The sequence below is a fragment of the Aythya ferina genome, assembly GCF_964211825.1.
Source record: "Aythya ferina genome assembly, contig: HAP1_SCAFFOLD_106, whole genome shotgun sequence".
NCBI lineage: Eukaryota > Metazoa > Chordata > Aves > Anseriformes > Anatidae > Aythya > Aythya ferina.
Genome location: NW_028181413.1, coordinates 397,273 through 423,514, shown reverse-complemented (window position 1 = coordinate 423,514; position 26,242 = coordinate 397,273). Strand labels below are relative to the sequence as shown.

The following is a 26,242-nucleotide window of genomic DNA, read 5'->3' as shown; positions in this document are numbered from 1 at the left end:
CGTGTTTTGGGGTCTCCGTTGGGTTTCCTTGGCTTCTCGTTGATCGTTAATTTAAATGGGTGTGGATTGTGGGTTTTGGAGAAGATCAGGTGAGTTTAGAGTGGTTTGGGGGTTGGATCCGTGCTTTTTGGGGATATTCTTCCAGTTTTGGGGGTGATCCCGTTTTTGTTTGGGGTGTTTTTGACGTGTTTTGGGGTCTCTGTTGTGTTTCGTTGGGTTTTCCTTGGTCATCATGTTGGAAAAGTGTCAATTGTGGGTTTTGGAGAAGATCAGGTAGGTTTAGGGTGGTTTTGGGGTGCATCTATGGAATTTGGGCCTTTATTCTGTTTTTTGGGCTGATCCTGTTCTTCTTTGCGGTGTTTTTGACGTGTTTTGGGGTCTTTGTTTTGTTTCGTTGGGTTTTCCGTGGTCATCATGGTGGAAAAGTGTAAATTGTGGGTTTTGCAGAACATCAGGTAGGTTTAGGATGGTTTTGGGGTGGATCTATGGTTTGGGGGGATTTTCTTCCAGTTTTAGCGGTGATCCCGTTCGTGTTTGGGGTGTTTTTGACGTGTTTTGGGGTCTCCATTGGGTTTTGTTGGGTTTTCCGTGGTCATCATGGTGGAAATGCATAAATGGTGGGTTTTGGAGAACATCAGGTAGGTTTAGGATGGTTTTGGGGTGGATCTATGGTTTTGGGAGATTTTCTTCCAGTTTTTGGGTGATCCCATTCGTGTTTGCGGTTATTTTGACATGTTTTGGGGTCTCCGTTGGGTTTCGTTTGGTTTTCCCTGGTCATCATGGTGGAAAAGGGTAAGTTGCGGGTTTTGGAGAACATCAGGTAGGTTTGGGGGGACTTTGGGGGTGGATTCTTGGTATTTGGGGTTTACTTCTGTTGTTTTGGGGTGATCCCTTTCTTGTTTGGGGTGTTTTTGACGTGTTTTGGGGTCTCCATTGGGTTTTGTTGGGTTTTCCGTGGTCATCATGGTGGAAATGCATAAATGGTGGGTTTTGGAGAACATCAGGTAGGTTTAGGATGGTTTTGGGGTGGATCTATGGTTTTGGGAGATTTTCTTCCAGTTTTTGGGTGATCCCATTCGTGTTTGCGGTTATTTTGACATGTTTTGGGGTCTCCGTTGGGTTTCGTTTGGTTTTCCCTGGTCATCATGGTGGAAAAGGGTAAGTTGCGGGTTTTGGAGAACATCAGGTAGGTTTGGGGGGACTTTGGGGGTGGATTCTTGGTATTTGGGGTTTACTTCTGTTGTTTTGGGGTGATCCCTTTCTTTTTTGGGGTGTTTTTGACGTGTTTTGCGGTCTTTGTTGGGTTTCATTGGGTTCTCGTTTGACGTTAAGGTAAATGGGAGCGGATTGTGGGTTTTGGAGAAGATCATGTGAGTTTAGTGTGGTTTTGGGGGGCAATTCATAGTTTTTGGTGTTTTTTCTTCTGATCCCGTTCTTTTTTGGGGTGTTTTAGACGTGTTTTGGGGTCTCCGTTGGGTTTCGTTGGGTTTTCCGTGGTCATCATGGTGGAAAAGGGTAAATTGTGGGTTTTGGAGAACATCAGGTAGGTTTAGGGTGGTTTTGGGTTGGATCTATGGTTTTGGGGGTTTTATTTCGTTTTGGGGGGTGATCCTGTTCCTTTCTGGGGTGTTTTTGACGTGTTTTGGGGTCTCTGTTGTGTTTTGTTGGGTTTTCCTTGGTCATCATGGTGGAAAACGGTAAATTGTGGGTTTTGGAGAAGATCAGGTAGGTTTAGGGTGGTTTTGGGGTGGATCTATGGCTTTGGGGGTTTTCTTTCGTTTTTGGGTGTGATCCTGTTCTTGTTTGCGGTGTTTTTGACATGTTTTGGGGTCTCCGTTTGGTTTCGTTGGGTTCTCGTTGGTCGTTAAGTTAAATGGGAGTGGATGGTGGGTTTTGCAGAAGATCAGGTGAGTTTAGAGTGGTTTGGGGGTTGGATCCGTACTTTTGGGGGATTTTCTTCCAGTTTTGGCGGTGATCCCGTTCTTGTTTGGGGTGTTTTTGACGTGTTTTGGGGTCTCCATTGGGTTTTGTTGGGTTTTCCGTGGTCATCATGGTGGAAATGCATAAATGGTGGGTTTTGGAGAACATCAGGTAGGTTTAGGATGGTTTTGGGGTGGATCTATGGTTTTGGGAGATTTTCTTCCAGTTTTTGGGTGATCCCATTCGTGTTTGCGGTTATTTTGACATGTTTTGGGGTCTCCGTTGGGTTTCGTTTGGTTTTCCCTGGTCATCATGGTGGAAAAGGGTAAGTTGCGGGTTTTGGAGAACATCAGGTAGGTTTGGGGGGACTTTGGGGGTGGATTCTTGGTATTTGGGGTTTACTTCTGTTGTTTTGGGGTGATCCCTTTCTTGTTTGGGGTGTTTTTGACGTGTTTTGGGGTCTCCATTGGGTTTTGTTGGGTTTTCCGTGGTCATCATGGTGGAAATGCATAAATGGTGGGTTTTGGAGAACATCAGGTAGATTTAGGATGGTTTTGGGGTGGATCTATGGTTTTGGGAGATTTTCTTCCAGTTTTTGGGTGATCCCATTCGTGTTTGCGGTTATTTTGACATGTTTTGGGGTCTCCGTTGGGTTTCGTTTGGTTTTCCCTGGTCATCATGGTGGAAAAGGGTAAGTTGCGGGTTTTGGAGAACATCAGGTAGGTTTGGGGGGACTTTGGGGGTGGATTCTTGGTATTTGGGGTTTACTTCTGTTGTTTTGGGGTGATCCCTTTCTTTTTTGGGGTGTTTTTGACGTGTTTTGCGGTCTTTGTTGGGTTTCATTGGGTTCTTGTTTGACGTTAAAGTAAATGGGAGCGGATTGTGGGTTTTGGAGAAGATCATGTGAGTTTAGTGTGGTTTTGGGGGGCAATTCATAGTTTTTGGTGTTTTTTCTTCTGATCCCGTTCTTTTTTGGGGTGTTTTAGACGTGTTTTGGGGTCTCCGTTGGGTTTCGTTGGGTTTTCAGTGGTCATCATGGTGGAAAAGTGTAAATTGTGGGTTTTGGAGAACATCAGGTAGGTTTGGGGTGGTTTTGAGGTGCATCTATAGTTTTGAGGGGTTTTCTTCCAGATTTGGGGGTGATCCCGTTCTTGTTTGCGGTGTTTTTGACGTGTTTTGGGGTCTCCGTTGGGTTTCCTTGGCTTCTCGTTGATCGTTAATTTAAATGGGTGTGGATTGTGGGTTTTGGAGAAGATCAGGTGAGTTTAGAGTGGTTTGGGGGTTGGATCCGTGCTTTTTGGGGATATTCTTCCAGTTTTGGGGGTGATCCCGTTTTTGTTTGGGGTGTTTTTGACGTGTTTTGGGGTCTCTGTTGTGTTTCGTTGGGTTTTCCTTGGTCATCATGTTGGAAAAGTGTCAATTGTGGGTTTTGGAGAAGATCAGGTAGGTTTAGGGTGGTTTTGGGGTGCATCTATGGAATTTGGGCCTTTATTCTGTTTTTTGGGCTGATCCTGTTCTTCTTTGCGGTGTTTTTGACGTGTTTTGGGGTCTTTGTTTTGTTTCGTTGGGTTTTCCGTGGTCATCATGGTGGAAAAGTGTAAATTGTGGGTTTTGCAGAACATCAGGTAGGTTTAGGATGGTTTTGGGGTGGATCTATGGTTTGGGGGGATTTTCTTCCAGTTTTTGGGTGATCCCGTTCGTGTTTGGGGTGATTTTGACATGTTTTGGGGTCTCCGTTGGGTTTTGTTGGGTTTTCCGTGGTCATCATGGTGGAAAAGGGTAAATTGTGGGTTTTGGAAAAGATCAGGCAGGTTTAGGGCTTTTTTGGGGTGGATCTATGGTTTTGGGGTGTTTTTTTTCGTTTTTGGGGGTGATCCTCTTCCTTTCTGGGGTGTTTTTGACGTGTTTTGGGGTCTCTGTTGTGTTTCGTTGGGTTTTCCTTGGTCATCATGTTGGAAAAGGGTCAATTGTGGGTTTTGGAGAAGATCAGGTAGGTTTAGGGTGGTTTTGGGGTGGATCTATGGAATTTGGGCCTTTATTCTGTTTTTTGGGATGATCCTGTTCTTTTTTAGGGTGTTTTTGACGTGTTTTGGGGTCTCCGTTGGGTTTCGTTGGGTTCTCGTTGGTCGTTAAGTTAAATGGGAGTGGATGGTGGGTTTTGCAGAAGATCAGGTGAGTTTAGGGTGGTTTGTGGGTTGGATCCGTGCTTTTGGGGGATTTTCTTCCAGTTTTGGCGGTGATCCCGTTCTTGTTTGGGGTGTTTTTGACGTGTTTTGGGGTCTCCATTGGGTTTTGTTGGGTTTTCCGTGGTCATCATGGTGGAAAAGTGTAAATTGTGGGTTTTGGAGAAGATCAGGTAGGCTTAGGGTGGTTTTGGGGTGGGTCTATGGTTTTGGGGGATTTTCTTCCAGTTTTTGGGTGATCCCATTCGTGTTTGCGGTGGTTTTGACGTGTTTTGAGTTCTCCGTTGGGTTTCTTTTGGTTTTCCCTTGTCATCATGGTGGAAAAGGGTAAGTTGCGGGTTTTGGAGAACATTAGGTAGGTCTGGGGGGACTTTGGGGGTGGATTCTTGGTATTTGGGGTTTTCTTCTGTTTTTTTGGGGTGATCCCTTTCTTTTTTGGGGTGTTTTTGACGTGTTTTGCGGTCTTTGTTGGGTTTCATTGGGTTCTCGTTTGACGTTAATGTAAATGGGAGCGGATTGTGGGTTTTGGAGAAGATCATGTCAGTTTAGTGTGGTTTTGGGGGGCAATTCATAGTTTTTGGTGTTTTTTCTTCTGATCCCGTTCTTTTTTGGGGTGTTTTTGACGTGTTTTGGGGTCTCTGTTGTGTTTCGTTGGGTTTTTCTTGGTCATCATGGTGGAAAAGGTTCAATTGTGGGTTTTGGAGAACATCAGGTAGGTTTGGGGTGGTTTTGGGGTGGATCTATGGAATTTGGGCCTTTATTCCGTTTTTTGGGATGATCCTGTTCTTGTTTAGGGTGTTTTTGACGTGTTTTGGGGTCTCCGTTGGGTTTCATTGGGTTCTCGTTTGTCGTTAAGTTAAATGGGAGTAGATTGTGGGTTTTAGAAAAGATCAGGTGAGTTTAGGGTGGTTTTGGGGGGAAATTCATAGTTTTTGGTGTTTTTTCTTCTGATCCGGTTCTTTTTTGGGGTGTTTTTGATGTGTTTTGGGGTCTTTGTTGTGTTTCGTTGGGTTTTCCGTGGTCATCATGGTGGAAAAGTGTAAATTGTGGGTTTTGGAGAACATCAGGTAGGTTTAGTGTGGTTTTGAGGTGGATCTATGGTTTTGGGGGTTTTCTTTCGTTTTTGCTTGTGATCCTGTTCTTGTTTGGGGTGTTTTTGACGTGTTTTGGGGTCTCTGTTGGGTTTTGTTGGGTTTTCCATGGTCATCATGGTGGAAAAGTTTAAAATGTGGGTTTTGCAGAAGATCAGGTAGGTTTAGAGTGGTTTTGGGGTTGATCTATGGTTTTGGGGGTTTTCTTTCATTTTTGGTGGTGATCCCGTTCTTGTTTGGTGTGTTTTTGACGTGTTTTGGCGTCTCCGTTGGGTTTTAGTGTGGTTCTTGTTGGTCATCATGTTGAAAAAGGGTAAACTGTGGGTTTTGGAGAACATCAGGTAGCTTAGGGGGCCTTTTGGGGTGGATCTATGGCTTTTTTGGTTTTCTTTCCTTTTTGGTGTGATCCTGTTTATTTTTGTGCTGTTATTGACGTGTTTTGGGGTCTCCGTTGGGTTTTGTTGGGTTTCCATTGGATTTTATCGTGGTTGGGAGTGGATTGTACATTTAGGAGAACATCAGGTAGGTTTAAGGTTTTTAGGGGGTTAAATCACGTTTTTTCTTCTGATCCAGTTTACTTTTGGGGTGTTTTTGACGTGTTTTGGGGTTTCCGTTGTGTTTCGTTGAAATCCTAATGGATTTTATGGTGGTTGGGAGTGGACTTTGGGATTTGGAGAACATCACGTAAGTTTAGGGTGGTTTTCGGATTGGATCCGTGCTTTTTGGGGATTTTCTTCCAGTTTTGGGGGTGATGTCGTTTTTCTTAGGGCTGTTTTTGACGTGTTTTGGGGTCTCCATTGGGTTTCGTTGGGTTTTCCGTGGTCATCGTGATGGAAAAGGGTAAATTGTGGAATTTGGAGAACATCAGGTAGGTTTACGGTGGTTTTTGGGTGGATCTATGGTTTCTGGGGGTTTTCTTTTTTTGTTGTTGTTTTTTTTTTTTTTTTTTTTTTTTTTTTTCTCCCAAGAACCATATAAATTACATGCAATACATTGTACATAGAGATTAATATCAAAATGCAATACACATCACGTGCACTTTAAGCTGGACTCTAGTATATGGCAAACACACCAGGGTACATATTGCTTTGAAACCACCATTTTTTTAATGTCATGCATACCACATAATATTCAGTCTTTTGTTTTGTATTTCTCTGATTTTATACAAATATACCAGTGCTTATTATACTATTTACTGGAAAAGAATAAAAAAATCAGATCTGTGTGCCCTCTTCAAATCAAAATTTTGTTCTGAGAGCACTGGATAAATATATATACACACACCAACAAGTGTCATAAGCTTTGCCTTTGCTGACGGAAGATAAATAGTACAAAGAAAGTCTGTCTAGTTTGTTTTACAGGCTTGTCTTTCTCAGTATGGAACAAACTGACCTCCCTGGTCTAACTTTGCAGTTGCCTATTCTGCCTTTGTCCTGCAGAGAAGAGCAAGAAAGGAACAAATCTATTTTTGCACCCCAAAAACGCATTAGAGGAGGATTATCACACCCACCTAAGGGTACTTCCTTGTTTGTTTATAAAGCACAAAGCATTTCTCTTGGACAGTCTCTGTTGCTGGCCTCTTTTGTGCCTTCCATTTATAATAAAGATATTAAGATGCTTACCCCTTGCTTGTTTTTTTTTTTTTTTATTTGTTTGTTTGTTTGTTTTTGTTTTTTTTAAAGAACAGTGGAAGTGGAGAGTCGGATGACAAGCAAGAACAAACACTAGAAACTCCTTGTTCTGCCCCTGCTTTTTAATCACCCAGCATCACCCCGGCTGCAAAACAGCCTCTGCTGATTTACCTGCTTGTTAAAGCACCCCACAGGCTGCAAGTGCGGTGTGCTAGGTGTCAAGTTATATTTAACGGTGCACACGTAACCATTCATCTTCCCACAGTCGAAGCACAGAACAGCCTCTTGCTAACACAACTCATCCCTGCTGCTGCAAGAAACCCTAAGGCCTGCAGGAAAACCTCAAGCTAAGAGTTCCAAAGCAAAAGCAGAAAACGCATCATTTGTACTCTTTCTATTTGAGGGAATTCTAGCTGCTAAATGCTGCCTACATCTGAGGGCACGTTCTGAGGCTGCCGGGAAGGACACTCAACACCCACTGACAGCAGGAGTGCAAAGATGCCAGCCAAGAAGGCAAAGGTTAGAGCTGAACGCTGCCTCAGCTTCCTCCAGCAGCCAGCTGGGGGTCACCTTTCACCACGCTCTCTGAGACTCGGAGCCCCGAGTTACCGCAGCCGCCACGTACAGCTGCTCCTTGCTGGCCCAAACTATTTGAACAGTCTTCAGACTTCAGGGACCTGTTTTACGACAGCCTCAAGATCAAATTCATCTGTTCCTGAAGGCGCTGATCGTCCTGCTGTTTCTGTAGCTGTCAAAGAACAATCCTGAACTGAGGCACTCGTCTGATCAAACAGTGCTTCGGCACAGATTTGTCTTTAGCTTGACACATCAAGGTGAAGAGGAATCGATTCTTGCAAGCAACCTCTCAAGCAGGGATCTAATAAGGTGACCAAAACGACAGATCTGTTGTGCAGATCTGAGCACGTCACTCTGCAGGGAATCACTTTCAAGCCTAAGATGTTTCACCCATCTCCCTGCCCCAGAGCGACACAAGGAAAGCTCTTAAGCAATTGCTAGCCTCTCCTCAGTGCTCACGAGTCCCAAATCACTAATTTTACAATATATAAACCATGGCAGCTGGCACCTAGTTGGCACACGGTGACACTGCACACGTTGGCAGTGCTGTCAGGAGCTGGAAAGTCAGGGGTGAGGGGGTTAAGGGAAAACCACACATCAGTTTAGCAACTTGGCTCCCGTAGGATACTTCCTACGGCAGGAGTTTTAGCAAAGTCCCTCCCTCAGAGGGACCTGCTGGCTAATTAAAACAGGACTTCTGCTGGAGCAGTCAGAAGGCAGCAGGGTATCAGGAGATATCCAGTGGGCATCACCGTCAGCCTGTGGCAGTTTGGGGTCCAGGTATCAGTGGTTATGCGTGGTTTTCTCTGCTTCACTTTCTCCAAAGCTGTGAAAAAATAGTTCTTTTACAGCACTGTACAGTCACACGTTACGGATGGAACCAGCTGCATCAACTTCCAGTACGACGGTGTTGGAAAAAGGTGCCTTTGGTGGTCAGGAGCACAACAGCTCTGGTGAGGTGTTATTTAAGTGTGTTCTTACATCTGAGTTTCCTCATAGCAGTATGTAGCTGAGGGGGTCCAGGTTTCCCAGGTAAGATTGATGTTTTTTCTCCTACCAAGCACCAGCTCAGTATACAAAGCTCTGTTAATAACACCCAAGCGTGTAGATGTTAAACTGAAACTGCTTTTAAACCTATTTGTTGTTACGAAAATAGCTTAATACACCATCTTCACAGGGTAAAAATTCACATGGAAGGACAAAAAAACCCAGAAGCGCTTCCTGAGCTTCAGTTTACCAACAGCACCATCGGATTTAGATCCTGGCCTGGCAGCCAGGATGCAGGGTCTGTAAGCATTGCTGCGATGTGCAAGTGCCAAGGCAGGTTTCTGGCCTGCCCTGAATAAAATACCTTTTTTTTTTAATACAAACAGCGTGCCAGGTACGCTGTAATGCCAATGTGCCAGCTCAATAGAGGATGTCAAACAACAGAGGCGTTTATCCTAATTTCTGGCATGAAAACACTTTTAACAGCATTCTTTTCATGAAGAAAACCCTCTCTATCTTCTCCAATGCTCCAGGATCTGCTGCAGCTGCAGCAGCCGCGCTGGTACAACCCACATCTTTGCCAAATCTTTTCAATAATTGTGCTTTACCTCGGCAATGTTGAGGTCACTCCTCTTCCTCCTCCAGCTGAGCAAGCAGCTCGCTGGCTCTGCCACACCGCAGGTGCGGAAGCGAAAGCTGGGAACACAGGAGTCAAACTCTCAGTGCTCACAAAGCCACCAGGGCAGAGGGCTGACACAGAGGCACCCCGGATCCGCTCTCCCTCCCCGCTGCGAGGCTCGCAGCAGCCCCAACCCGAAGCACACACAATGCTTCGCATGGTGATGTCACCGCTGATTCTGAGTCCCCACGTGAGGATCTGCTTCACCACTCTCAACGTTGGTGTTGGTTTTTGATTTTTGTTTTTTTTTTTTTTCTTTTAAACATTCTCAGCTTATGGGAAACCATCAGGTAAACCACAGATCGCTAGGGAAGAAGGCCCACACGAGGGAAGTCCGTGCTTTTCTTCCAGGCAGTGGCACGTGCTTTAACACGCCGCGTTCGACAAAGCAGCTCTCCCCGTTTTGCTCAGTGGCAACAGGCACGACTGCAACGCACACAGGTGTAGGCAGCACCTGCAGGTCCCAAACCCTTAACCCGTTTTTAGAGAGCACCAATTTTTTAAGTAGTGCTTTTCCCTTAATCCATGACCCCTTCTTTCCTTTATTTCTATCGGGTGGCTCTCCTCCATTTTCCTCCTCAGTGTCTGAGCAGACACTGGGAATCGTTTCCGGAGGAAGGGCACGGCTGAAGCTCCTCCATCTACTCTCCGAGAAAAGAGAGTATGTTAAAGAATACATCTTTCCTTTCTTTTCCCTTTTTTAAATACAATTTCTGAAATCAACGCTGCGGCCTGGCAGCAAATACCTACGGGACTAAAGGTGATTCCTCATCCCCACTGTAACGTTGTAGTTAACCTCCCAACGAACCCATCTCCCCAGGAAGCGGCCATTTGAGATGGGAAGGGGCAGAGCAAGAGGAAGCTCTCCTTAGCCTAGCTCTTCCCCCAACACCACCTCGCCACCCAGCACCAAATTCAATTCACCTGCTCCGCCCGATCACTCGAACGGGCGTCCGACGCTGGCACACGCCGCAGCGGTGGTTCTGACGTGCCTTAAATCACCTCTCCGCAGAATATCTCGGGTCTGTACGCTCAAATAACGCAGTATTTGAGAAATAACGCCCAGAGCTCACACTCTGAGTGCAGCCCAACAGCACCGAAGCACCGGTAGGCTAAACATTCCAAACCTGGCAACAAGGCTGACCCAAGCAACAGCACGGAACCCTTCTGCACCTTCAGCGTGGACATCAGCGTAAGGAAACACAGACCTCCTCGATCCAAATTTTAAGCGAGAAACGCAAAAGGTCACCCAACCGGCTTGTTTTCAGCAAGCTAAAGGAGAAATTAAGGCGACAACCGGGTGCATCCAGAGTTAGTCAGATCCTGAAGGCAGTTCCTTGGGGGAACGGAGGAGCAACGCGCCAGATGAGGGCTGCCTTACAGCGCACCCCTTAGAGGCACTGCTACGGAAGGAAGGCAGAAGGTTGGAACTCGAAAGAACTAGCAAGGCGCCCGTTAAGGGGGAAATCTTTCATTTTTTTCTCAGCAGAACCTCCCCTCTCCCTCCCCCCCCCCCCAACCCCCCCATGAAGGCAGACCGGGGACTCTTTGCTTCCTTAGGGAGAGGGCAGGGACGGGGCAGGGTGGTGGGACAGATGGCCAGAGGTTCGGATGGACGGACAGACAGCCGGACAGAGGGCCCAGCAAGGCCTGACGAAGAGCTCAGGAGCGGGAGGGAAGGGCAGGGCGAGGGGAAAGGCAGAGAAGTACAAATCTCTTTTTCCTTGTGATAACTTTTCTTGACCAAAAAACACGATTGTGAATGAGGCAAAATGAAAGATGTAACATGGGGACGTGCGGATACTCACGATGATGCAGCCTTCTATCCGCATGTTCACCTGCTCATAGAGCCACACCTGGATCCTCGACCTCTGCAGAACGAAGGAGGAGAGTAAGTCGGGCCACAAACACTGAGCACTTTTGTTCTCTCATGTGTTCAGAAATACCTGCTAGCCACAGCCACGACAGCTCCCAAACGCTCCGAGGAGCAACTCTCAGGGGCAGTTCCAATGTGCAATCTGACATTTGAGCGTTATACCATCGGGTGAATACTACACGTTTGGTGAAGAACACGTTTCCAGTCACAAGGGAACACCCCTGCACGCCCGGCTACACGAGGGGGAAATGCCGGGCTCCTTGTGCCCACCAGCACACCGCACAGCTCTCCATCCCCCACAAACCCGTCCCGGGACACAGCCAGGAGCCGAAAACTCACCGAGGGGAATCCCCAGACCCTCCCCACTCCCCCCACACTCCCCAAATCCCCATCCCCGCCCCCTCCCCGCGGTACTCACGTTCTGCAGGTAGCGGAAGATGAGGTTCTGGGGCGCTGCGTTAAGGGCTCAGCACGGGGACGACAGTTCCGGGCTCGGGACAAGGCCCCAAACCCCACAGCGAGGCCTCAGGGCCCCGCGACAAGGCCTCAAGGCCCGGGCCGAGCCCCCTGAGGTCCGAGCCGCCCCCCACCCACCTCCCCGGCACCCCCCAGCCGCAGGAAGGATACGATGGGCTGCACCATCACCTTCTGCACCTTCTGGCCCTGCCCGCGGTACGCCATGGCTGCTGCCGCCTCGCCGCTCCCGCTCCCAGCACCGCAGGCAGAAGAGGCGAAGGCTGATGGTAGAACAGGGCTTCTTGGGGTGAAGGGAAAGCGAGGGCAGGTGGGCGCAGTCTCTGAGCTCTCCTCCTCCTGAGTTTGCTTTTTCTCCCCCATTTCTGAGCCGGCAGAAGTCCCCGTGAAGTCCTTCGGCACGATGAAGGCCTGCGTGAGCTCCAGCAGCAGTTTCGTCGGCGGAGGTTTTCCCTGGTGGGGCCGGGGCGTCACAGCACACACACACACACACACACAGAGACGCGTGGTTTTGTCCAAACATTAAGTATTTACAACAAATTCGACAAGCGCTTTTCCTCTGCCAGCAGCAAATGCCTGAGGGCCCCCACAGCTTCACAAATCATAGCGGGAAGTGCCTACCGTGCCGCGAAAAGTTCGGAAAATAATTCAAAATTGATCTGCTAGGGGAAAAAAAACGATGGCTGGTGGCAGGGTACACAATACACCCGAATCTCAGCTCTGTCCTCCGCAGGGTCAGTGCCCACGCCCAAGTGCGATGCTGATGGCACCCGAACATTTGCTGTAGCAGGCAGCAGAGCCAGCAGCTCAGGGGAGCAACTTTTAAAACCAAGAGGCACTTAAACAACCCTTCATCGACCCTGTGACTGCGGCAGAGTCCCGACTGCTCGCCCCGGAGTCCTCACACAGGCAAAAAGCACCAACCAAAGCCTGGGGGAACTTTGGTATAGCACAAGAGAAGGGAGTGGGGGTAGTGGAGCCGCATGGCAGAGCTGCTGCTTTTCACCATTTGATCCTCCCTGATAATTGAAAGGAAGGCTGGGTGGGCTGACCCCCACCCCCATTCCTGGCAGCAAGTTTGGTCCACAACACACTGGAACAACGATTCTGCTCCCTCCCACCCCTACAGCTTCATCATCTGACACGGGTACAGTCAAAACAATGGCATACACGAGTAAAAGTCAAGAGTTGACATAGTAACTCCAGGATTTGGCTATCAACTGTCCGAGAAATCAGAACACCGAAGCTTCACAATGTGCCCAACATCGAGTTGTGCCAAGGGCGGAGGAAGGAAGAAGCTTTACATTTAAGCCTTCAGAGCATCGCTCCATCAGAAGATCGATTTGCAGCCACCATGGCGTGCCAATGGAGATCTTTCTGTGCCAAAAGAAGTGCTTTGTCCTCTCGATATCGAAGGTAACCACCTATAGTTACAGAATGGATGCACAAGACCTTAACTCTGACCAGCAGGGAAATTTAGGACAACTGAGGGCAGATCCTGCCAATTTCTACCACTTCGGACTGTGCTTTAAGTCTCATTGCAAAGCCTCAGTTAGAAAAAGGATCACCTCGGGGTATCCAACAAGAAGAACAGTTTTAATTTTTATTTTTTTTTTAATTATACCCTAGGACTACGCAGTTCAGCTGTCAATCATCTCGGAGAGTTCAAGGAGGAGGTCATCCTCGTCCTTCCCTGGGTCTAAGTCGATTTCGGCTTCCAGTCTGCCTCCTGAGATTTCCCAAAGTAGCTTCTCAAAATCTTCATCCGCAGATAAGGGCACGTTCCCTGTGGAACTCAGCCAGCGTGTCCGTGCCTCTTCTGGCTGGGAAGAAGCTGAGGTCGAGGTCTCGAGATCCATCTCCATCTGCTCCTCAAATCTTTCAGGGCTTCCAAGACGCACTTCAGGTCTTGGGAGAGCAAGAAAGAACAATCAGGATATGCCATTTCTTAACGGGAAATCCTTTTCCTGCAAACCGGCTCTTAAAACTGTAGGCAAGCCCTCCTATGCTTCAATCTTACACAGGGATTGTTATCAATCAACCCAGGGCTACATTTAGAGCCCGATGTGTTACCAGGTACATTTTTCAGTCTGGGGGTTTATCTGTGAAGCCAGGGCACCTGGAGTTGAGGTGGCATTCTTGAGGACCAAAAGGCAGAGGACACTACTCATCATCTATCACCTCACGAGGAAGTAGAACTTCACCTCATCCTCGTTCAGGTATTCAGACAACCCAAGAAGTCACCGGAAAGCTGTGCTGACTTGCAGCATTTCAAGAAAGCCTAATTAAGCAATCCTGCTAGCTGCTAGAAAGTGGTTTCAGGTGACTTATTCCTTTGATGGATTTTGGCTTCAATTATCTCAGAACCCTCATTTTTTCCCACATGTGACAGAACTTATGTTTCCCTGGGGATATACACTGATTAAGAAAAAGAACAAGTTGGGGTTGTCACCTGTTTGGGGGATTTTCTTCAAGTCTGATGGCTGGGACGTGCTCCGGCACGTCTGAAACACCCTAGAAAGCAGCAAAACAGTATTTATGACACATGGGTAAAAGATTCCTTAATAGCTTTTTCCTCCACACTGCTTCTCCTCTGGCATTGCGGAGCCGTGGCCAAAATACAAAACCAAGGTGCTCCTGAAGAAAGTTCACATTCACCTGGAGGTTACTCACGATCTGGTGTCTTTTAAGAACATGGCATTAATGGACAAAATCCCCCACACCAGAGAAATCACAGCATCAGAGTACCGGTTAAAGAGTGCCATTCATCTCATAAATACAGAAGGGTTCTACAAGCATCCTGGAGACAGCTACTGGATTTCTAAGGAAACAGAAGGCCTGCAGAACGTTTGAGTTTTCCACCTTTTCAAATAGAGGAGGGTAGAAATTTAACAAGGGATCCATCGCTGCATTAGCCCCTGGCCTTACCATGGCTGCTTTTCTGGCTGGAGGTCCCATCATGTCAGCATCAAAGGCAGTCTGTAGTTCCACAGCTGCTATGGCAGACGGGTAACTCCCAGGTGCCTTACGTTTCAGTGCCTTCTTCTTGGGGAAAGTGACTTTCCCACGCGAAGGCTTCGCAGATGTCATAAAGTTGGCTAGAGTAAAAGGAAGAGAGAACTGATACAGTCTTGCTCTGCCTCAGGAAAAATCCAGGTTCTCTTAATCATTTCCACAGTCCTTCTACACACTTAAATGCATTTGGCCAGCACAATTACACCGCCATTGCCTGGATTCTCAGGAATCTTTTCCACATAGTAAACTCTGTCTACCAACAAGCCATACAAAGGAACAAAGAAACCGAAGAGCTACAGTAAATAATAATCCAGGACAAGGGAAACCTCAGACACATAGCAATCCTAAGTGCAAGCTAGGTTCACAAATATAGACAGCTTTTATATTTAAAGTCCCGCTCCCGCTAGGAAAGGAAAAAGCAGCAGTTATAGTAGGACAAGAGTGTATGCAACTCTTGTACCAGCTTCCTCTCCCTTGCAGTGATGTCCCACAGTTAAGTTGTTCTACAAAGTCCACATTTGTAGTGTCATTTTCTAGTCTCCCGTTCCTTACCTAACATCTGGCTGGCAGGAAAAGAAACAAACTAAGAAAAAGAAAGTACACCCTTCGCTTCGTAGCACTGCGTGGCAAAATGCACCCAGCCAGAGTTACAGCATGAGAATTGTCATCTTCTGTCTGTATTTCAGAAGACAACCTAAGTAACTCTTAACCTTCAACACTTACTTTTAGCTTCCTGGCCCTGAAATTGAGCTGCCACTTTCCCTGCTGGTTCAGTATTAAAGAAGCCAGCAGTAGATTTGACAGCAGCTTCCTCCTGCCGAAGCTTCTCTTGTTGTTCTCTCTGCTGCCACTTCTCCCACCGTCTCTCTTCAAAGCTCTTCTCTGGACATTTACGAGTTCCACTCTGCTGAGTGGGCTAGAAGGAAAGAAAAGTAGTGCATGAGTAGGACAAAAAAAATAAATAAAATCCGTGGAGATTTCGTTAAGAAAATCTGATCAGCAATCCCTCCAAAATGGTCTTGATGTGGAACAGCATATTAATCTCGTTCAGGTTACTGTTGGTTTTTTTGTTTGTTTGTTTGTTTGGTTTTTTTCCCATAAAATTCTGCCTGTAACAAGAGCCATGCTTTACTATGGACGCAGTCTCACATATCTGCAATATCCACTATGGCAAGCTTCTTTAAACAGCTAGGGTGTTCTGCTGTACATCTATTTATCACATTCTTTTTAAGCAGCAGAAAGTCATACAAGTTCCCCTATACAGTATCCACTGACAGATTGATTTCCTTGAACACAGAACTCTGGCCTTCTGTATTAAATCCTTCATGTCTGACAGATCAAGTCAGTAAGAACAAAAAGAATTCCCTCCACGTTAACTGTGTAGATTTCAGCTGGTGCTAACAGGGTTTCTTTCTTGCTGTGGTATAAACAGACTGATTCCAAGTTTGAGGATTACAGAGTTGTCTGGAAATGCTGCTGGCGATAGGATTTAGACTGCACTGCAGCTCCTACCAGCTGCTGAAGGGTAAGAACACACTCAAGAGGGTGGCACACGGTGAGTAACAAAACTTGTCAGAATTATCAGAAATTGTACGAATGTATGTGTGTCTTCACAGAGGACTCACCTGTACATCAGGTCCAGAGGAAAGTTTAGGAAAAGGCCGGTTCAATTCCACTGCCTTCTTTTCTTCTTTTTCAGGTGCTTTAAAAAAAGACAAAAAAAAGTGTTGTCAACGGCAGAAATAAAGAAAGCTGGGTACTTGTTTCCTTTGTGCATTTATTTCCTTGTGTCCCATGAGAGAGAGAGAGAAAGGCTACAATGTGCAAGCCATTCAGCATTTATCCATGAAGCAGATCCTGAGCAAACTGAACTTGCTCAATATGGGAAGCACCTCACTGGGGCAGGCATTAAAGCATCTTATTACCTGTTAGTTTTGTGCTCCATAAAGATTTCTGCTCTGCTGGGGCAGGTCCGGGTTGTGCTGAGGGAGCTGGCACATCTCCTTCACTCTGCTGCATCCGCAGAGCTTTCTCACGCTTTATTTCTTCCAAGGTTTTAACACGCACTTCTCCTTCTGGCTTGACTTTTCCTGCCGGCTCCTTCGCCTGCCCTTTGCTGGGCCCGGACAGAGCGAGCTGCTTCTTGGACTCACCCTGAATTTTGCTCTTGCTATGGCATTCTCCTGCTTTTTTCTTCTCTTCTACCAAGCGATTATTCTTTTTTTCAGACAAGGCTTCAGAGAAAGTTTGCATGCGACCTGCACGAGCAGCTCTTGCCCCTGCGCTGGAATCTTCAGTTTTACCGTGCCCTTCAGCCTCGGCTTTGGCTTGAGGTTCGCGTCTCTGAAGAGCTTTCTCACGACGGATTTCCTCCAGTGTTTTCACATGGATCTCTCCCATCGGCTTAGCAGCCTTCCCTGTCATCATCAAGAAATGAGGAGAAGCACCAACATTTAAAGAGAGTCCAGCAATATTTTAAGTCTCCAAAATTTGTCAGAGCACTAAGGAAAACTCATCTTGAGCGTTCCCAATAATGCATCTTAGAACAATATCCTTAGAACAACATTCTCCTCCTCCTCTGAGCCACTTGTATTTTGAAGACCAGCCCTATCCAGAGAGAACTGCTACACAGAAATGCTGCTTTACTTTATTACTTTTTCAGACTGCATTTCAAATTCCTGCTCCTGGCAGTGGTTCTATTCTAATTGTACGTAACGGTTCACAGAAGCAGCTAAAAACCTCGACAAGGCACAAGTAGAAAATAAACACACACCTAGAGACAGAGTTCTGATAGTGGCTGTCAGAAGAGCTTCAGCACTCAACCAAGAGGCGTCAGTTCTTTGTTTTCGTTTAAATTAGTTTGTAGGGATGTATGAAAGCAGTCCAAGTTTGTGGAAAGGAAGGAGGAGAAAGCATATTTAAGATCTAGCTGTTACCTCTCTCAGTACTGGTCTGTTTAGGAGGTAATCCCAGCCTGTCCTTCAGAGACTTGGGAACTCGAACTTCAAAACAGAAAAAGAATGAATTAGGGAGGCTGCATAATGTCAACTTCAGGTTCACATTTCAAAACAAGACAGGAAAGGTAACTTTGAATCCCAGTGATTACGACCTCAGCCAACATGCAAAAAGAAACATCACTGGAAAAGGACAAACAGAAAGACTAAATACGAAACCCAGGAATCCAATCCAGATGCCCGTTTAGTACCTGTCTCTCTCTTGGGTGCTTTGTCAGCATTTCCCGGAGCCTCTACCTTCTTCCCCAGCCTTTCAGCAAGGCTGCGCTTCACTGGAAGGCTGCCTACATCATCTTCAGAGAAAACAAGGAATATTGTAAGAACTTTTCTTTGCAGGAAGGTTTGAGAACAGTCAACAATAAGCTTCTCTTTTTCAAGCATATTTTCATAGAATTGCCTTTCAGCTGCTAAATGATTTATTTTTTTTTTTTTTCCGTTTCTGCCGTCAACACAGATCTCCACTGCAATGTATTTTCCTTTCATACATCACAAATACTCTTTAATGCAGTCATATATAGAAGGCAGCACCTACGTAACAGCTCGTAAAAAGTTCTCACCCGCGGAGGCTTTCCGTTTTCCTTGTCTATCAGCAAGATCTACTCGAACCACAGGTTCCTCCCCTAAAACAAAAGGGAATTTTTTTTTCTATTTCACAGAAACCAGTAGACAACAGAAATATTATCCTGTTAGCCCATGTCCAAAAAACCCTAGTCAGACACTGTTTTGACAGCTAAACCACACAAACTCATATTTTAACTATAATTAACATGGAAAAAAATATTAATAGTCTCAGTGCTTGCTTCAAATTCCAGCTGAGATAGTAGAGAGTGAATCTGAGTCTGCTTGACACCTATACTTTGTGCAGAACAAAGCTGCATAAGCAAGCAGAATATTCTTAGGTGCAAATGCTGAGAAATATTCCTTTCTAAGGTGAATGTCTACGAGTAAAAGTACTTCCACACTTTTTTCCCTTTAAAAGGCATTTGCACAGCTCTAAACAATTTATACACAAACACCTGTCATACTGTGTCCACACCTGCCACTGTACGCCTTTTTAATGCTTCAGAAATTGCTTCTTATATAGCACTGGCTTCTACAGCTCGCTCTTCTCGTTACTCTTCTGTTTTTCAGTTACCCCCCTATTGGCATACTGACACTTTTTTTTTTCTCCTGCCACTGCGCTTAACCTGAGCACCAAATCTTTCCAGTACAACCAGGGACTTTAAGCATAAAAGCACGTTTTGAACAGAAGGCAGCACCAGAAGGCTAACATGGGTGAATTGTTTTAATTATTGCTTAACCCTCCAGTTTACGAGTAATGAAATCAAAACAAAAGCATTCATTATTACCTTTCTTGGAAGACACTGTCACAGTTCTCACCACTGTCCGGACATTTTCCTCTTCTGGAGCAGGAAAAATCATAGAATCAACGGGACGAAGAGAAGATCTTGAAGAACCTTCTGTTCAGAGCAACCAAAACATAAGGAAGTTTACCCAACATAAAAAACTATCACAAAGAACAAAAAACTTTAAATGATTTGTTACTGTCAAAAATACAGCAAGCAGAGCATGTAAAGAAGAGAGGTGACTAATTTGCCTCTGGTTGCCCTTTGGACTCCCATTTAGAATACCAGCTGGCTGAGAATCAGGTTGCTTTATGCCCCCAGCTAAAAATGGAAGTCTGTCCCTCAAGCAGCTCCCAGTCACCATCACCTGCCGTGAACAGGATAAGAAAGTAGGCAATATTAACTCACCACCGTGTCTCTTATTTTTTTCCTTCATCTTCTGCCATTTGATTTCCTCAAGTGTTTTTATTCCAAAATTCAGATTGCCCTCTGAAAACAGGAAACAGTTCATGAGACAGGCTTAGAGGCACTCACTGAGGACCACAGGTCCTCAGGCTTCTTAGCGCTCAGGAACTTTCTGAAGTATTTTGAATAAAGCCTGTCAACACTCCTCACAAGTGAAAGAGCCATAGAACCAATGGCATTTTGCCCCTCCTTTCATCCTTCAGGGTTCAAAATGTAGTTTTAATTTTAATCCATTTACACGATATTAGATCCACATTTTAATCCATTTACACGATATTAGATCCCTCTATCGTTAGATATGGCTTATCAACAGTGGTTGCAAGGCTGCACGTGCAGCCATTTAAACTCCATGCTGTGGCCCTGTTTTGTTCTCCAAAAGTAAAGAAAAGGAGTTCACCTTTCTGACCCAATGGGCACATGATGGTATTAATGGCAGAAATGAGATCATGGAAATAACCGACTCCATTCAGCACCCCTACATTTTGTTGTGTTTTTACACCACGCTGCTTTTGACTTAACTGTCAAGTTCTTCTGATTTATCCTACTAAGGTGCTGGCATACCTTGTTTAGTAGTAATAGAACTGCCTTTCCGAGTGGAAATCACCCGTAATCCATTTTTGCCTTCCGCAGCTGGATGCTGGACGGGAGTTTTAGTTTCTTCTCCTTCCTCAGAAAGTTGGTCTGAAGGGGAAAAATCGATTCAGTTATGCATAGACCAGGTTGGTCATGATTACGTAGCTCATGCAGTGACACTTCAGCCCATGGTTCATACAAAAAACTTTGTTGCTGTTTTGTTTTTTTTTGTTTGTTTGTTTGTTTGTTTGATTGTTTTTAAACAGCTACACTGACCTGATGAACTCCTAAGTAGAATACACTAGGACAAAACATCTAGGACTCTAGATTCTCTCTGCAGCTTTAACTACTACACAACACATTGCTCTTCAGACAGAAAAAAGAAATTTCCTTCCTAGTTTCACATAGAATTTTACAGAAAAGACCAGCTAAAGCCAGGAGTGGTTCTAAGCTTTCCTCCAACGTTTCAGCTTCTGTCCACTGACTGCCAGACAAAGCCACCAGTGACCTGGCCAGACTGCCTGCCCTATCGCTAGTCAGACCTCAGGTCATCTGTGATTTATACACTCATTTACAGCACAGATTCCTTCCAAGAACCAAAGATTTAACACATTCATTTACAGCACAAATTCCTTCAAGAACCAAAGATTTAACACATTCATTTACAGCACAAATTCCTTCAAGAACCAAAGATTTAACACATTCATTTACAGCACAAATTCCTTCAAGAAACAAAGATTTACACAATCATTTACAGCACAAATTCCTTCCAAGAACCAAAACATGCTCACCATCATCATCTTCATCATCATCTGCAGCATTGATTAACACTGGAGGGTGTGTAGGGCTTGGGACATTTTCAGAGTTTTCCACTTTCGTCACCCCCTTAGCTGTGGAGAGGGATTTGACTGGACAGAAAGTTTGTTTTGCTGCAGTGACATCTGAGCCACTTTCAGATCATCGTCCGCGCACTCAGGCGGACTTGGCAGTGTAGCTAGAGGAAGAGGAGGATCATCGGTAATATGGCAGTTTAAAACTTTGACCACAATGCAAAGAGATGGTAGCAAAGGCAGATAACCCGCACAGACAACGAATTCAGCATCTCCTTTTGCCCATCCCATCACTGCTTACACCGTGAACAATGATTTCCCTTCCAACAACAACACATCTCCCTACCACCCAGCAAAAGCGGAAACAACAGGAAGCAAACTGCAAGGCAAACATCACACAAAGCAAAGAGAAGCTGAGCACGAAAGCAGAAAACAAACACCAGCAGTACACTCGGTGCAGTACACCTATGACTGCAGACCTTTTCCTGCCCTCACAAATGAACAGTTACCTGACGCCCCCTACAGGATTGGCACCCACTAAGTAATACTCAAAATTAATTCTTCAGCGCTTAAAGAAAAAGGACCTAAACTCACTCTTGCTTGGTGGTAAGAATTGTCCATCGATGTAACGTCCCTTTGCATGATGAAAAGCACAGTTGGCTTTCTGACAGCCTCCCGGCTGCTTCTCCCAGTAGCAAGGAATCTCACTGCGCTTTTTCTGAAGACAGAAAGAAAGAAAAGCTCGTGATAACATGCACCTGAGGCTTGCAAAGAGATGCACAGCTCCAGATCGTGACAGCTGTCACAACACAGTGCTGAAACAGCATTCCAAAGGTCAGTTTCTCAGTTAAGTGTAGTATTTCTGGGCATATTCACAAAGTTTGCATAAGCTGTAACCACTATGCACATTTAGTTTGGTCATCACTCAGTTTGAGAAGACAGGCACTCTCAGACATCACTTGAGGGTGGCTTAAACTAATACACCTAGGATTATACTAGGATTATTCAGAGGGAAAAAGAACATCTGAAATTGCCTAGGTTAACCCTGTCTAGAACTACTTCTTGGAGACTTAGTTCTGCTGCACCTTTAACTTTCCCCACTTCCTACCCCAGGCAGCTACAACAGCGTTATCTGAAGGACTGTGGGTCAGAAGACACCTGATAGTTCATTATCAAGCCTGCTCCCATGAGGATAGAACAGCCTGTTTATTACCCCCCTGCTCCAGCACGTTTTAGCAGTCTATTTAACAGCTATTCTGCATCTCTTGAGAAAACTGTCAGCATCTAATAAAAAAAAAATAAACAAATATCTTGCTAAGACATACCTAAGGCATTGATTTTATTTCCCTCTGCTTCCTCCCACCCCCTCTCTTGGTAACAGAAACCAGTATGATTTTGAAGCAAACAAATCTATCCTGCAAAAGCGCAATCAGTACACCTACGGCACTGAAAAATGCTTTTGTGGATTTATTTTGAGAACACATTGTTAGGCACTCACGTCAATTTCCATGTGTCTGAATCGGCAGACATTCCTGAAACAACGACCCTCCTGCCACAGCTTGCAGACCGTCTCATTGCCCAGAGCAGCTTCGCAGTGGCGGTAGGCACATTTGTCTCCCTGGAACCAAAAGGAAACCAACAAGGAAAATAGAGTACAGCCTCAAAAATGGCCATGCTGCTGCCTAATGGTGCTACAACTGAATTCACAATCTATCTGGTTCTCAAGTTAACCAAAGACCAGTGTGCTTCCTCCTCCTAATCTACTCCTTCCTGAAAAAAGGGGAGAAAAAAGCAAAGCAAAGGAAAGCCAGCCATACCTTGCTACAGGTAGAATAGAAATAGAAGTAGCAATCGTCTCCTTGTTTAGACATGCCGACGAGTTCTGCTAACAAGCTCGGGTTCTCTCCACAGGGACTTCCTCTGCTCTTGGAGAGAGCTGTCTTCACCCTTGCTTGGGCTGAAAGTCTTCTACTGGCTTGTGATCAGTGAAATCTTCTTTTTAAAAGTAACCCGAAAGAAAGTAACAAGTGAAAAATAATGAGGAACAAACATTTTTCCAGCTTTCTTCAGTTAATCAAATCAAGTTATCAGTCTCTCAAAGAGAGCAAAGCCTTGAAATCAGCTGTTACATGAACTAACTAAATATTAAAGTTCTGTAAAGCTGCCAGGAGCTTTGTCAGCAAGCGTTCTCTTCCACATCCTCAATAATATGACCTGGAGCACATCTGGAAGCCTGAAAACGGAGTCACTCCTTAAAAAACCACCTGATGATACATGCAAGTCAATAATCAACTATGGCTACAAATAACTTCTCTAGAACACAGTTAGGACGCATTAAACAGCACGTTCCAGGCCCTGTGGGTCTTCGATTTCACCTACCTGGACAACCTCAGCAAAGTTATCGATCTTCAAAGGCTTCCAGTTAACTGCTCCTGTAGGCCGAACCAAGACTGAATCCGTGAATTAATAATAAAGGGGTAGGAAGAATTTTCCTCCTCACTTTGCCAAGGGAACCTCTCATCCACAATTCAAACATAGGATGCGCTTTTAAACAGCTTATAACTAAGAGAGGAAGCAAGTCCATTTGAATGCTCTCTCAGACTGGATGCAGCCACGGTTAGTTAGCTCTTCAAAAAAATAAAAAACAAAAACCAAAACAAAACAAAAACAAAAAAAAAACAGCGCATTTAGAGATGAACTCGTGATTCAAAGTGGCTGCAAAAATGAGGCTCCATCTTCCACAGCCGGACAATTTAACTTTTTTTTTCTTTTTTTTTTTTTAATTTAAAATTCAGCATGTTCCAATCTCTGGTCTTCAAGATTTCTTCACCTATTAAGAAAACACAAAAACCTTTCCCCGTCTTTATTACCTGTACAGCAAAAAACATACCAGTGCATCTAAATCCACAGATGTGCATACGCATACACACATCTGTGTTTATACACACACGAGGAGGGAGTGAGAGAAAGTTAGCGAGAGCGACAGTGAAAATCAGAATTTTTGCCTTTTCGACACAGAGAGCGCGTAAAAATTCTCTCATTTTGAGGGAACTAGAAAAAAATGGAGGCTCTGCAAAAGATTTTGATGAGTATGCCTTCGAGGCCGATGCTTTGTAACATGAGGGATCTGGGGGCCAGCACACAAATATGCATACGGATGTACATGCATACAGGATAAACATATCTATACACACAAGCGTGCACAGTAGATGTTGTATGATCTCCATATCGAGAACAACTCGTAGCCCTGATCAGACATGTAGAGTTGCAATCAATTAACAGCAGCAAGACAGCAGATCAAGGGTACAGCAAGCTTTGAGAGGCAGGGGAATGCTCACTTTGCCAGTGGCACGGCTGCATGATACCAAGGATTTTGAATTACTTTGATTTTTTGGAAGCAATTTGGTTTTTCTTTCTGCGCTGTAGCTGTGGTGGTTTTACCGTGCTGGGCAGCTAAACCCCACAACCGCTCTCTCACTCCCCCTCCTTTAGATGAGGAGGGGGAGAAGTAAAGCAAAGAACAACTCACGGGTTGAGATAAGGATAATTTAATTAAAGGGAAAAAATTATAATAATTAAATAAAGACTACCATGAACTAAACAATTTAACTAAGGGGAAATAAAAAGGGAAAGGGGAAAAGGAAAAATAAAAAGAAGGGAGGAAAACAAACAAACAAAATAAATGAAGGCTATATGGAAGTGCAGAGGAAAGAAATTACTCTCTACTTCCCACAAATGAGCCATGATTGACCACGTCCTTGAAGCAAGGCCTCAACGCACGCAGCCGGTGTTCGAGAGGAGGACCGACGTTTTCCCAACGAGAGCCCACCCCTCCCCTCTTCTTCCTGTTTCCACCTTTTATTGCTGAGTGGGACATCACATGGTATGGAATATCCCTTTGATTGGTTTAGGTCAGCTGCCCTAGTGATGTTTCTCTCCTCACCTTTTTGCCCACCCCCTAGGAGGGTTAGAGAAAGGCCCAATGCTGTGCCACTGCTGCTCAGCAGTACACACAACACTGGTGTGATAACACTGCTGTTCCAGCTACAAGTACAGAGTACGGCACTGTATGGGCTGCTGCAGGGAAAGTAAACATTCCAGCCAGACCCAGTACAGTAGCAAATACCACAGGTTTGCCATCACGTGCTGTTCCCTAATCCATATATCCATCATCAGCCATTGCTGCAGGATCATGAAAGGTTAGAGAAGACGACTTAGGTCCAATTTAACAGCCAATGAGTTTTCGATGAGCAGAGCTGCAACAGATTTTATTTCGCCACAAGCATTTTTTTTTCTTTTTTTCTGATATGAAGTCAGAAATTTTGATTTTTTTTTTTTTTTAAAGACACTAAATGTCACAAAACCTGCAACCAGACCAGATAAAGTTCAATTCAGAGTGATTCTGAATCCTTTCATTAAAACGCTGCACATTTCTGTGCAAATTATTTCTGACTCTTCTGGACAAAAGTGGATGAAATAGTTCTTACAAATTAATAATAAAAGGTTGGAAGCTTTTACTCACACAAACACTAGTGAATTTTCCAGGAAATATTGTTTTGGCAGGGAATTTTCCCAAATCTAAAATAAAGAGAGGAAAAGTTGGGTTCTCATATTAGTTACTGCTTTTGACTGCTGGACAAAGGGAATAAAAACAGTAGTTAAGTGCAAGGTTTCCTTCTCTTCTTTAGTATGGGTAGGAATCGTCACTTCGGACCTTTAGCACCTTCAGAAACACACCCAGTGCCATGCAGGTTCCTCTGCAGCTACTTCTAACAATTACTGGTGCTCCTTAGCATGGAAGTTTGACTCAAAACACTCTCCAGATTTAGCTCTTTTGACTGCCCAAGGAGCTCATCATTTTGCTTGTTGCCTTCCATTTTCCTGAACACACCGGGAACGCTGTTCAGAATCTGAATGGATCTGGTCTAAGGAATGGGAAGAAAGCAAAACCAACGATACCTTGCAGTATTCCAAATTCCAAAAAAGCAGTCTCATTTTAAAAAGGACCTCAAAAGCTTTTTTTTTTTTTTTAAACTGACATCTGCCAACATAGCAATCCAAGCGCTAAACCAACTGAAGTTGCCCCTGAAAGCCTGAATAAAAATGAGTAACTCTGGTGCACTCAGCAGGTCTGTAATAGAAGTTGGTAAGGGTTTTAGATTTCTTTTTTTTTGCTCCAGGGTGCTGGTAAAATTTTTGCATTAAGAGATTTTGAACCTTTTGTACCAAAGAATTAGAGATGCGCTACAGTGCCAGTAGCTGGGGGTCTGGAAATACACACCAACAAGTGTCATAAGCTTTGCCTTTGCTGAAGGAAGATGAATACTACAAAGAAAATCTGTCTAGTTTGTTTTACAGGCTTGTCTTTCTCAGTACGGAACAAACTGACCTCCCTGGTCTAACTTTGCAGTGCCTATTCTGCCTTTGTCCTGCAGAGACGAGCAAGAAAGGAACAAATCTATTTTTGCACCCCAAAAACGCATTAGAGGAGGATTATCACACCCACCTAAGGGTACTTCCTTGTTTGTTTATAAAGCACAAAGCATTTCTCTTGGACAGTCTCTGTTGCTGGCCTCTTTTGT

General features: G+C 44.9%; 3 protein-coding genes across 6 annotated transcripts; all 3 read right to left on the bottom strand.

Annotated features, from left to right (window-relative positions):
- Nucleotides 1-6,277: 6,277 nt before the first annotated feature.
- Nucleotides 6,278-24,674, bottom strand: LOC311428662 (zinc finger CCCH domain-containing protein 11A-like). 4 transcript variants are annotated; one of them, XM_084540011.1, is made up of 6 exons: nucleotides 24,387-24,497; nucleotides 23,040-23,092; nucleotides 22,478-22,655; nucleotides 22,159-22,278; nucleotides 21,255-21,378; nucleotides 6,278-6,627 (listed from the first exon to the last, which is right to left on the bottom strand). In XM_084540011.1, exons 3-6 carry the CDS (start codon nucleotides 22,529-22,531, stop codon nucleotides 6,596-6,598), a joined length of 330 nt encoding a protein of 109 aa, XP_084396137.1. In that variant the 5' UTR covers nucleotides 22,532-22,655; nucleotides 23,040-23,092; nucleotides 24,387-24,497; the 3' UTR covers nucleotides 6,278-6,595. The 4 variants fall into 4 exon arrangements, 3 of the variants coding, with proteins under 3 accessions (XP_084396137.1, XP_084396138.1, XP_084396136.1); XM_084540012.1 differs by having other exon boundaries at nucleotides 24,394-24,494; XR_014687810.1 differs by lacking the exon at nucleotides 22,478-22,655 and having other exon boundaries at nucleotides 24,394-24,494.
- LOC311428653 (uncharacterized protein) lies at nucleotides 10,607-11,781 on the bottom strand. The gene is made up of 3 exons (XM_084540003.1): nucleotides 11,571-11,781; nucleotides 11,362-11,388; nucleotides 10,607-10,938 (listed from the first exon to the last, which is right to left on the bottom strand). The coding sequence occupies exons 1-3, from the start codon at nucleotides 11,778-11,780 to the stop codon at nucleotides 10,624-10,626; spliced, it is 552 nt and encodes a 183-aa protein (XP_084396129.1). The 5' UTR covers nucleotide 11,781; the 3' UTR covers nucleotides 10,607-10,623.
- LOC311428654 (zinc finger CCCH domain-containing protein 11A-like) lies at nucleotides 11,927-14,789 on the bottom strand. Its single transcript, XM_084540004.1, has 3 exons — nucleotides 14,346-14,789; nucleotides 13,870-13,931; nucleotides 11,927-13,325 (listed from the first exon to the last, which is right to left on the bottom strand). Exons 1-3 carry the CDS (start codon nucleotides 14,505-14,507, stop codon nucleotides 13,058-13,060), a joined length of 492 nt encoding a protein of 163 aa, XP_084396130.1. The 5' UTR covers nucleotides 14,508-14,789; the 3' UTR covers nucleotides 11,927-13,057.
- Nucleotides 24,675-26,242: the final 1,568 nt, after the last annotated feature.

Excerpts from the sequence above, each read along its gene's own strand:
- LOC311428653 (XM_084540003.1), bottom strand. The coding sequence starts at position 11,780 with ATGGGGGAGAAAAAGCAAACTCAGGAGGAGGAGAGCTCAGAGACTGCG. Across the intron at positions 11,389-11,570 it reads AGGTGATGGTGCAGCCCATC|AACCTCATCTTCCGCTACCT; the intron begins GTATCCTTCCTG and ends GCAGCGCCCCAG. Across the intron at positions 10,939-11,361 it reads TCTTCCGCTACCTGCAGAAC|AGGTCGAGGATCCAGGTGTG; the intron begins GTGAGTACCGCG and ends TTCGTTCTGCAG.
- LOC311428662 (XM_084540010.1), bottom strand. The coding sequence starts at position 24,537 with ATGTCCCACTCAGCAATAAAAGGTGGAAACAGGAAGAAGAGGGGAGGG. Across the intron at positions 21,379-22,158 it reads TCAGACACATGGAAATTGAC|AAAAAGCGCAGTGAGATTCC; the intron begins GTGAGTGCCTAA and ends TTCTGTCTTCAG. Across the intron at positions 6,628-21,254 it reads ATTCTTACCACCAAGCAAGA|GACAAAGGCAGAATAGGCAA; the intron begins GTGAGTTTAGGT and ends TCTTCTCTGCAG.
- LOC311428654 (XM_084540004.1), bottom strand. The coding sequence starts at position 14,507 with ATGACATCTGCGAAGCCTTCGCGTGGGAAAGTCACTTTCCCCAAGAAG. Across the intron at positions 13,932-14,345 it reads CAGCCAGAAAAGCAGCCATG|GGTGTTTCAGACGTGCCGGA; the intron begins GTAAGGCCAGGG and ends GCTGCTTTCTAG. Across the intron at positions 13,326-13,869 it reads GAAGAAAATCCCCCAAACAG|ACCTGAAGTGCGTCTTGGAA; the intron begins GTGACAACCCCA and ends TGCTCTCCCAAG.